General features: G+C 38.3%; 1 protein-coding gene across 5 annotated transcripts in view; it reads right to left on the bottom strand.

Moving 5' to 3' along the window:
* The window catches only part of ASXL3 (ASXL transcriptional regulator 3), a 130677-nt gene that overhangs the window by 48969 nt on the left and 69509 nt on the right, over nt 1-12199 (bottom strand). For 2 of the 5 annotated variants that reach the window (XM_084510706.1, XM_084510702.1), the window contains 2 exons: nt 1241-1358; nt 188-307 (listed from right to left, as the gene is read on the bottom strand). In XM_084510706.1, coding sequence (XP_084366832.1) covers nt 188-307; nt 1241-1358 — 238 coding nt within the window. Of the gene's footprint in view, nt 1-187; nt 308-1240; nt 1359-8802; nt 9181-10263; nt 11010-11919; nt 11987-12199 lie in introns of all 5 variants that reach the window. The other 3 variants (XM_084510704.1, XM_084510705.1, XM_084510703.1) reach the window with 3 other exon arrangements.

Raw genomic sequence — 12199 nt, forward strand, 5'->3', positions numbered from 1 at the left:
AAAAAAAAGCCTATGGATTTTACAGGTAGCCAGAAAGAAAGATACCTTCTTGAGAAAGGGTCAACTTCTAAGTTTGAGAAAGGGACAGATATAAACCAGCAAAATACAACTTTTAAATAGAACACCGAGTTTACAAACATCTCAACATTAAGATAACAAATAAGATATTTATTCTACTCCTACTCACCTAAACCAGATTTTTTTAACCTCTTTAAGTGCTGGCTTGTTTGTTTCCCAGTTGGAGACTTTTGCCCATGTTTCATCTCTTTATCAGAACCATCTGCTTCACCATTTTTAGACTCAGATCCTTAGGAAAAAATAAAACACCCAAAACATGACACTGATGCACTTGCACCACCAGCCCCCCCTCCTCCCCCTTCCCCCTCCGTAAACAAAGCAAAAATAGGATTAAAAAAAATTGACATCTACTTGCTGAAAGGCAACACACCTTTCTGGTCACAATACAATTTCTCATCATCAGAGGAAATGGAAGAAAAAGATCAATAAATCAATTAAGTGCCAAAAACTAAAGTTTACTGAATACTACAGTCAATAAAAATGTTCACTGATCTAATAAAAATAATGTTTTCCTATAATGCACAAGAGATATCTTTAAAAATATTTTAACCCCAAGTTATAGGGCAGTAAAGCAATTTAAAGGTAAAAAAGGATCATTTTTCTGTGAAGCAACACTTACAGAAGAGAGATGCCTGGAAATACAATTGTCAATTTGTGTTAAACACAGACATAGAAATTGCTTAAAATGAAGAAACTTAACAACCAGAACTAAAGGTCAAGGTTATGCTGTGGTGATAAGAACAGCACCAGAACAAGAAAAGCTAAAAAAAGGATCCTAGTATTGCAACACAGAATTGAGAGACAAATTCACATTCATAAAGAAGCTTGCCTTTTTTTCCCCCTCTCCTTTTTATGGCATTGAATACCAGCATGTGGTCCTCCATTAGAGTTCCAGAGCCAAACAAAATGTTACTTTGCATTCCTTCAAAGCTGCTGCTATTATCAATTGCCATTTTACTGTGTGCCTTCAGTTCTTTATTAAAATTAAAGAAAAATCCCTGTCCTTGCATCACAGATTTTATAAGGAAATAAAGATGTTAAACAAAGCCTCCAAGTGGAAACATCATTTTCAGCAGTCCCTAGTTCTGCACGCTACACATCTGACTCAGAGGAAGGCTCTGTGACTAGCACTGATCTTGCAAATAGTCCTTTAGCTATTTACCTGAAGGTGAATCCGACTGCTCATCAGACACCTTTAATGGTGTCAAAACAACACGAGGAACAGTCTTGTTTACCATCATTGAGACTCCATTTCTTCTTTTCTGCTGTTGTCTTAAAGCCTACAAAAATGATAACAAAACATAAAAATGTAACAAAAAACACTGCTTGTAAGTGAATTACATGAGACATTTCTCTACCATTACACTGAATCTCTTAAAATAAGCATAATTTACATAGCTACTGACTTGCCAGACTTCACACTCGTCCCCTTTATGTCATTTTCCTTTAAAACATAAAATCAGGCTTTTGGTTATAAAGAGAAAGAAGATGCACCTTAGATCATTTTCCAATACAGTTTTGACAACAAAGAAGCACATAACTGTTTGCTCTACCTTAACAGCACAACATGATAACCCATGGAATGTGAAACTAAGACTTCCGAGTAAAAAAAACGTAAAATAAATGTTTCAAAACCAGAATAAAAATATATATGTCTGCACATCTCTCGCAGGTGCATCCTCTCCAGTATACTGCTCAGTCAATCAAGTTAACACAGAGTGTCATCAGTATGTACAGCATGTAAGGACTACAGTATTGATGCACTCACTCAGCCGTGAGTAGTGCTGCACAAAATCACTGAACATGGCAGGAATCATTTATTTTTGTGAAGGGAATCAGTCCTAATCTTGGAAACCTTGCAGCACTTGGCTTCTGCCTGCTTGACTTTGGGCATTAACCTTCAGAACACGAACATGATGGTGTTCTGGCAAATCTCGGGAAAAATGATACAAGAATAAATCTCTACAAATGGGAGTGCTTTGTGTTTCATAAATGGATCGACTACAGGGTTGATAATGTAATACCAAATATTTAAAGGTTAGAAATAACAAATACCTGCCAGATTGTTTTACGTGGAAAATGATACCTCATTCAAAAGATCTTAAAATATACAAATACGAATGCTTGTCTATTAATACACTTGCAAGCATTAAAATTCTGGAATTAATCAGAATGGGCTGGGCTTAATACCGATCTCTTCTATCCTCCCATTTTCCTCCAGTCTTACTCTGCACTCTCTTTTTATAACTGCGATTTGTGTTACGATCTTGGGGGGGGAGGGAGGGGATTTATTAAAGTAATACTGTATCAACAAGGAACATATCTGAAACAAATTATTCCTGCAGTTTTATGAGCATGAATGACTTATGACTTAGAAGGTTAAAATCTGTAACTTCAATTAATCTGCAATCTTTCCAAAATGTTCAGCTAAAAAATAATAATAATAATAAAAAAAAAAGATTCCTGAAAAAAGAAATCAATATCACTCTATTCTTCTAAATAACATACTATACAACATAAAATACACCAAACCACATAAAAGCTGTTTCATTGATTAACCCCTTTTATAGTACACTTCTTAAAAGACACATAAGCACTGTGCAATAAAAAGCAAATTACAACACTCGAAATCAAACAAAGAGAAGAAGCTGGTCAGATCTGCACTGAACCAAAGACGCAAGCAGAAAGCAATAAAGAACAGCCTATACTTCAAACACTTCTGAGACAGAAAATTCACACTGGTGTTGGGCAAGGACAGCCAGACTCATGGACACAAAATTCAAAAACATTAAAAATTCTCAAGCAGTAAATTCCCCCCCCCCAGATTCCAAAAACGTACCCCAGTGCACAGTCCTGCCAAGCTAGGTGTCAAACCAGGTGACCCTTGTTCAACAGCAATGCCACTTAGAGCGTAAAAAATAGTCTACTAAAAATTAAGTGAAAAGACAGCCAACTGCTCTGATAACAATATACTGGTATAACCACAGCCCAGTCATTGTATTGTTGCCCCATGGCCTGATTTACATGATGAAGAACAAAGAGAAAATCATCCATCCTCTGTGACATCCTCCCTAGACAAATGAGTAAGTGCCCACACAATGCCCCATGTTTTCCTCCAACCTCCTTCTGGTCTTTCAAGACAACTTCCACCTCTACCAAGGACCACAACCTCATTGCCAGCATCTTAGGGAAGCACCATTTTAATGATTTATACCACCACTGTGACAAAAGTAGATCCCTTGCAAAGCCTCGCAGCCACTTATCCGTGCTTTAGACCCAATTGCCATGAAGGAGGGGGAGCAGGACGTGGCATACCTCCATCGTGACAGGCAGGCCACATTTGTCTGCCCCAGGTGACGCACTCGCTGCCGGACCCAGTGTTTGCCAAGCAAATCTCTCACTTACCTTCTCTCTAGTTGTGGGAAGGCCATGTCTTGGCACTTCCAGGCAGCATGCTGTGCTCGCGTGGCTGTACAGAACCAAACTACCCATCCCACTATGTCTTGGGCAAGCCCCAAGAGCCACAAAGGCAAGAAACATGGTGGAGAGCAGGCAGATGCTGCTACCAGAACCATTCACATTGCGGCACAGCCCATTGCTGCGCTAGGGGCTAAGCACCTCAACATGAGAGACTGACGCACAAACCTTAAATACGATGTTTCCCTTTGATATATATTTGCTTTTTAGGGTTTCCTTTTTCCCCTAACATTCATTATTTTACTGCCTCCTCCATGTCCACAAAGCAGGGCCCATAGTTAAGTTCAGCTCTGTACAGGATGACCCAAGCTGGCAGAATAGGCACATACACATGGACAGACAAAAGTCATGTTGTATAATGGCAAAAAAAGTGAAAACTATGTGAACATGAAAATCTAAGTCAAAGTTTTATCACAAAATGCCAACAAATTATGCTGTGCCTAAAGAACATGATAATAATCATTCCTATGCCTCTCTATCTTTACATTTGTCAAAGGAAAGATATGAGGCAGAAGAGCAGAGTATTAAAGCATCAAGTAAATGATCTAACATTTGACACGTATGGTAAAGAGATGACTGAGATTTTGCCCAGTCATTCTGTTTAGTGGGAGAAATTATGAGAAATTATTCCTAGCTAATCACAACATTTTTTTTTTTGTATCTTTATTTTGGATGTAAAGCTGCAGGGTCCAAATTTGATGCTAGACAAGTCTTTTCATGAAAACAAAACACCAAGAGCAAGCCAGTATATGGAGAAGATGCAGACTGAAGTCTAGTTTCTAGTAAAGCCAAACACCAGAAGGAGTTAAGTATAAACCAAGGACATTGTGTGCAGTCTCTGCTGAGGACGAATATATAACTGCTCTACACTTCGCCTGAGGGATATTAATTTTAGGATACAAGACTACTGTAGGATAAGACAAGAATCTTGTATCCCAAGATTAATTCTACTTAGCTTGGAAGTCAATGGGATTACTCAGAGTGAAACACACACCAAATGCTTTGCTATATTGAGCCTTCAGTGTACCAAACTAATTTAGTGCTTTCCTTGTCTCCACAATCAGATAAATCTCTAGCTTTAGCTCTTCTGGTGAAGGGAATAAACACAAAGTAGATGAGTAAAATTTGTAACTACCACTGAGGAAAATGAGAAATTTTATGACTTATCCCAAAGAAAAATGGTTCCAGATCTCATTGTAGAAACAGAAACAGTAACTAACACAAACTACACCAGCATCTTTTACTGACAGAACATTTTGCAACTCATCTATATTTAGAGATAAATGACCTCTTAGCTGAACTGCCCATGGATCTGCAAGAAAGAGCCAATAACTACCAAATGATAAGGTGTCACTTTTACTATTGAAAGTAAGATAGAAACACATATAGCATGTATGATAGCTTACATAATAATTATTTGTCTTTAATGAGATGAAACTCTGTTTACTTTTCAAATTTATTCAACCACTTCGTGCTAAATGCTTCAGTTAAAAAAAAAAAAATAAAAATAAAAAAAAAGCTGTGAGATGTAAATTCCTAGAACAGATCACTGTTAAAGTAGTCTGTAGAACATTCCTGTCGTCCTATCAGTATGGCACATAAATAAAACAGGAGAAAAGGAAAATGAAAGGTCATGTGGTATACAAGTTAAACATTAAAATCACCGCCAAAATATAGTACTTACATCCAGCTTTTCACAAGCAGATTTGCAAAGGACATCTGTGAATCTCTTGTACATAATGAGTATGGAGAATTCCCAATATTCCCATTCATAAAACAGAACCTGTGACCATCTGTTGAATAACACTGCCACGGTCATTATACAGGGGTTGGCATAATTAATTTGTTTAATAAAATTATTTTATTGCCAAAAACCTATCAATCCACTTTCATTCAAAGAACTCAACATAACATGAAAAAAAAAAAAGTTTTAAGAAAACACAAACTTGAAAGATACATGCCAAAAGAAAAACGTCATGCAATTAACAGAGATATTCTAATTCCAAGATGGTTTTCATAAACAGGTTACAAGAGCAGGTCTCCTCATTTTTGGGAAGTTTATGCCCCCGCTGGAGTGTAGCAGTGTGTTGGAGGGCTCATGAATGCCATTATCTGTTCTTAAGAACAATCGTTTCATATATAGTTGATTTTGACATAGGAAAGACTTTTCCACCCATGTGACAAAATGGTAGACTCTCTTCAATAAAAAATAAATTAAAAAAAAAGTCTTTCCTGAACTAGAAATGAAAGGAAACAATATAGACTGAAAGGTAACTGAAGAGAGGGGAAAAATACACCCCCAAAAGAGCCCCAGAAGCAAAATGTCAGGCATTATGTTTTCATTTTACTGCTGCTTAGGATTTTTTTTTTAAACTTTTTTTTTCCCACATCTTCTCAAATCGTAATGAAAAAACGCAGCATACAGATAAACCATTAATGCAGAAAACTACTTTCATTTGAGCTTAAATGCATGACATGCTGAGAATGTTAAAAATTAAGTTATTAACAACAAAGATATGTAACACTTGGCTGCATTAAGCAACATAGTCCCAGATTTCTATTTGTTCCATAAATGTCAGGTCTACATTCTGAAACTCGTATCGTGAAACATAACCTTTGAAATTTCACACATTATGGATCAGAAACATAAAGCTATGGAAGTCTTGCATTCTGCCATGTAAAAAACACAAGCTATGATACACTGAGAAAAGTCTATTGCACAAAATAAATAACAACTCTACATTATGGTCATGGATCCTGAATTGGCAAGGATGAAACGAATTTATAGTTTATCACTGATTCACTTAACACCACCATAAAATTCACTCTTTGTCCCCTCTTTCACCCTCATTTTGTTAGTAAAATTAAGACAGACTTTAATTCCCACATCTCTCTTAAATTAAAATCTCAGTGGCAACCTGTTTCATGGGTACACAGAGCAGTTAAAATAAAACAGCAAGCACCACAAATCATGAAGAGTAAACACATTGATTCTATAACATTATTATTCTTGCGATGCCACCACTTCTTATAGTAAACATATATTAAAAGCAGTTATAAGCATGCAAATGTATGATTAAAACAATAATAAAGATCTCTCATGGAAGCTACTGCAAAATACAAAGTGTCATTCCTAAAGCACAGAATAGATTAGTATACTTCCAGCCAGACTCATATACCAAACCCAGCCAGACTCATACACCAAACATAACAGCACTGGTGCTAAGTGTACACAACTGATCAGTTGGAGATGAAAAGCAGTGGCAGAATAACTGGAAGTTTGGAGACCTAGGTTTTATTTTCAAATTCTTTTAATCACTTTTAGAATAAGTGTCTATGCTTGTCCAATACAATCCTCCTACCCCGTGACACTTCTTTTTTGGAATAGAAGTAATTTCTTGCCACATATTTGTTCTTTAGGTCCCAATAGTGGTCAGTCTTTACACACAGTTATAGTACACATTAACAACTGAATATTTTTCTGTGTATTAACCAACAGTGAAGTAAAGTGCTTGGCCATCTGTAGTGCAGAGAGAATACGTGCATTTCTGTGCATGTCCCTACACCTGCAAGCCAGTACCATCTTTTATAGGGGTACAACAACACATTCACAGCTACCACTGCTGCAGATCACAATCAACTGCAAAGTGTACTTTTTTTTTTTTTGTTTTGCTTTCCCAACCATAGTACCAAACGAGAAGGACAAAAGTGCACAATGTGTTTAATGCCTGTTCTGACTTGCATGTGAATGGGAATGACGATGGCACATGCATTGACTCAATGACACTTTTTTTCCGAAGAGAAGAGTATGCTTAAAAAATAAACAAAATCATGTATTAAACTAGTAACAACTATCAGCTGAAAGGTGACTTATGGGAAAGCCTGCTTCTTTGCACAACAAACACATATAGCGAAGAAAACAGTTTGCATAAAGCAGTTAAAAAAAAACAAAATAAAAACCGCGACATCCATAGAAAATTTTGAAACAATCATCAATGTTTTCTTTCAGGTCAAATTTACAAATATACTCTTGCAAAAAGTGCAAAATATAGTGAGGGGACTACAAGGCCATCCTACCATTCTCCTGACAAAAACATCCTCTCACACTACCTCTCAATGAGACGGGCACCAATTTACATTGAACCAACGTAAACAGTTAAACTGTAATGTCTTTATGCCAGACATTCCTACTCCAGCCTGCATTCTACATGCCCTATACTCTGAGGACACAGTCTGCTGAGGACCTACCCAAAAGTTCCTATAAAAGCACTGGTACATCACTGCTTGTCAGCATTTTCAGAGGCCTGAAGATTTGTGTGCCATTGCAACTCCTGTCTTTCCCTGAAAAGGCCAACCATTGCACTTCAAAAATTGAGGCCAGGTTCATTTCCTCCTGGGTCTATGTTATGTTATAGAACATTCAAATCAAAAGCTGTTCTTTACATACGGCCCAGCAGAAGATACTCACTTAGAGACTCATTGCCAGTGTACGGAAAAATCATGCAACATCATTAGAAAAGCTTGACTACTGTGCCCAGTACCCAACAAAATGCGAGTCTCATCTACAGTGATGGCAGTTGTCATTAGGACAGTAGTTATGACCAATCCATCTTAAATAGTACCCTAAGTTACTTAAAATAAACGTTATCAGAAAAGTGAACTGCTTATAACTTGAGCACTGCCATCAGCTTGGCTGACTGATACTTGGGACAAGAAACAGCAGCTACATACCAGAACTACGCATGAATTTTCAACATATATTTGGGAAGAAGATTCCACTATGTAGGGGTGGTAAATGTAACCAAAATTAATGTTCACGGGCATATTTTAGGTGAGGGGCTCTGTCCTACAGTGAAGCAGAGTGGGCAACAATGCTTCAACATGGTAGTGATATAAAGTTGCTTTAAAATTCTTAAATATTTCTCAGAGGAATGAATTCTGAAAACCACATTTATTAAAACAGAAAACATGCAGGACAGCTGCAAAAAGCATGCTATGCAAACAACCCCACAGGGAAAACAAGCAGAATGCCCCAGCAACTGGGAGTTAATTACTAAAAAGCGGTACAAAAAGAATACAGGGATCATGTGGATTCCTGCCCCTTCCTTTCCATCACAAGTAAGGGCTGAGGACCATGGAGATGACCAAGAAGAAAGTCCCATAAACACTGTGTTGTGTCTTACCAAAGCACTGTGTTGAGCAGCTGGTACATGCTGCCCATGCATAGGGACCTTTAGAGGGACATACCGTGCAGCCTGCCTTCGGGCAATGCATGTACTCCCTGAAGAGCTCCTGCTGGAACTCTTGCTCTTCCAGCTTCTTTTCCCCATTATGCAGTCTCCCTGCCATAGTTTCTCTGTCCTCTTCCCTAGACTTGTCTTGGCAATCAGAAAATCAGTTTAGTTTATCATCTTCAAAATTCCATTTTCCTGAACGCATTTTGTAAATTCCACTGTCCCTTCCCATGTCTCTCTAGTAGTCAAAAAGCAACATGTTTTTCTTGTTTTCCATTTGTTGACAGGAAAATTTGTCAAGAATCGTCACTTATGTTGCCAGACATCTGATCAAATGCTTCAGCTAGGGAGCCAGAATTCTCCAATTGTGTCCTTGGTAAATCTGTAGTATCTGAAATGAAACATAGGAAAATGGTTAACACAGACACTGAGACAGTGCAACAAACTCTCTACTACCAAGGAATTCAGTACAAGAAATCTCTCTCAGTTCACACTGGAGTTTCAAAGACTTTCAGGAAGACACCCGGTGCTCAAACTCTTTGTGATCAGGTCAAAATCATAATGATCTCCTCTGTCATCTTTATTTCTTCAGGGGAGGAGAAAGGAAAGGAGGGCAGGCAAATATATCAGGCTTGCATCACAACATATGAGCGAGTAGTTCTTCAGTGAGTCAAAGGACAGACACCACAGACAGACTCATACTGGATTACTTTCGAAGGACAGCAAAATGCTTCAGGATAACTTGTATTCAAGGCTGTATTCAAGGAGAGAAGTCCTAACAGAATGAGTGTGGAGGGAGCAAGACTTGTGAGTTTGCTCTTGTTCTTCTCCCAAAGCAAGATAAGCGGTGTGCCTGAGGTGAAGAAAGGAAAGCAAATCCACACCAGCACCAAGGGAGTTCAGGATTCTACCACCAGTGCCAACCTAGGCACTTGGACGCCTGTGTCCTTAAAAAAACAAACAAACAAACAAATGAACAAAAACCTGATAAACTAGTCCTGTGAATTTGGGCAAATCAGGGCTAAATTACACTGTTTGCCATTCTGCTCTGAAATTTAGTTTTCTGTTGCTTCAGAAGGACTGTAAATTTGTTTCTAATGATAATAATTATGGATGTGCTTGAAAATTCAGCCTGAAACGTTATTTGGAGCTTTACAGGTCTCATGTACTGTAATTCAGGAGCAATACATGAGCCAAACTGCAACTTCCCCCATAGCTCTCTTACTGCTTGGGGCCTGACAGCATCCAATGTTAAAAAAAAAAAAAAAAAAAGGAAAAAAAAAGAAAAAGGGCATACAGTTGCCACTTTTGCTGTAAGAACAAATTGTATGGATGGGTGCTTCCTTCTCCATGAAAAACTGCATCTACCCACTTTATGAATAAAATAGTGGCACATATTACGAACCCAGCCACCAAGCATGCAGACAAAGCCCAAAGTTAAGAAAAACAAAACAAAGCAGCAGCAGTAACATACCTTGTGTAGATTCCCTTATTTCCTGAGCTTCTCTCCTCCCAAACCCACTTGGCTGCTGTCTCTGGAGTTCTGTCTCTACAAAGAGATCTGGATGCCCAGCACAGTCTCAGACATGTCCTGGTCTGTATTCAGATTCTGAGTCTGAATGAAGTATCCTTCTCTTCTCCCAACAGAAAATTTATGGGTACCCTTCTTGGTGCTGATTCCAAAGTGCCAAAAGTGAGGCAGGATTTTCTTCCATGTCTGGGAGGTCTAATATCATCCCAGACATCGTTATATCGCATCTTCAAGTTCTTTATCCTCTCTTGGATACTGCCCCAGGAACCAACTGGTACACTGATGGACAAGGTGCTCTTATACTTGGCTATCAGAGTCCAACAGAAACTAACACCACCTCAATGTCCTGGATATTCACACATGCTCAGTGTTACCTACTTGAGGCCAGTTTGCAGGTATGATCGTTTCTTCTGAGAAATGTTCCAAGAACATCTTGATAGATACAGACAAATCTGTACATAGCGAAGACTTCCAAAAAAGTATCACCTCAAGTCAATGGAACAGAAACTGGACCAGAGAGGAGCATGGTAGACACTACGCCATGACTTGATGTCCATACTTGAGTTAGCCTTGTCCAGAGCAAGAATAATTCACACAGTAGTGTGATCATGTACCACTGTTAGCAGATGCAGATGTAGTTCAGTACTTTCCTGGTAAGAGGTCCTGACATGGGTCTGCATGCCAAAACTCTCAAGTGTGAAAATGAGGTAAGTCAGTGTGGAACTGATCAGTACTGATGGGAAATCAGTGCGTGACAGCGTGCCATAAACCCCTCTTTCAATGGTACTAGATAAGCAGCAGCTGGGCACGCATACCCAAGCACTTCCAACAGCAAAAGGGAAACAGAAATCTTTAAAATCTGCCACCAGAAAGACAAGCGTAAAAGGCAGCTCTACACCACAGACTCTTTTGTCTAAGCCCTCATGAGTGGGAACTATTTTGTTGGACTTTACACTCATACTATTCAGGAACAAAACTGAAACTTCCTCAAAAACCAAAAAAGTAACATGAAATACACTCAGTGGTGAAACATTCAATCTTTCTCCCAGAAAAATGACATGATGGAAGGTCGCGAAGCTAGAAAGTTGCCAGACTAGAATAGCAGCCCAAGCTTTCAAGGTGAGGAAATAGGGTCTGAACTGTGAAGCAGACCTTTTGAGAGTCCACTGGAACTGCAAACCTCCCTGGCCCTTACAAAGTACCCTGGCTCCCTGCTACCTGAGAGAAGTCAAGACCAATAGCCCGGGCTCAGAAAATGCCCTGTCATCCAAGCTACTAGAATAAGGTTAAGAAATGCAGTGTTGTGACTAATTTGATTCTTGAGAGCATCCTAAAATGTTACAAGGAAACGTGAGATTGCTCTTTGCAATCTAAACCCAGTAATATCTCTAGAATTCATTAAAAATCACATATGTAAATCCAACATAACACTTGAAAGAGAATGGCATATGACTAGAGTGGCTAATAAGTAGACAGAGAAAATCTGCTAATTCTAGTTCTGATCTTCAAGCAATACTTCACATTATCAGCTTGCCTCTCACTTTAATTTTAATGGACAACAAAACAAAAACACACAAAATCAAGCTAATCAAAACTTACTGTTTTTAAATAAGTTGAGTTGGAAAGTGGTTGAAAGACTACCTTGTCAGTTTTCTTTCTGTGAAGACTGTTAAGTAATAGAAAAAATACAATAGCTAGGGAAGACTGCTTTCTGACATTTATAAAGTATATATTTATATGTTTATACATTATAAACACTTCTTGCTGAGAGTATGTTGATGGCTCATCTTCTGTCACTTTAGCACAGAACTGGTAAGTTAGCAGCAGTTGGAGAAGCACTGAATCCAACTGTATGCAGTTTTTTGTGTATTCAAAAGGT

The sequence above is a fragment of the Aythya ferina genome (genome assembly GCF_964211825.1).
Source record: "Aythya ferina genome assembly, chromosome: 2".
Classification (NCBI taxonomy): domain Eukaryota; kingdom Metazoa; phylum Chordata; class Aves; order Anseriformes; family Anatidae; genus Aythya; species Aythya ferina.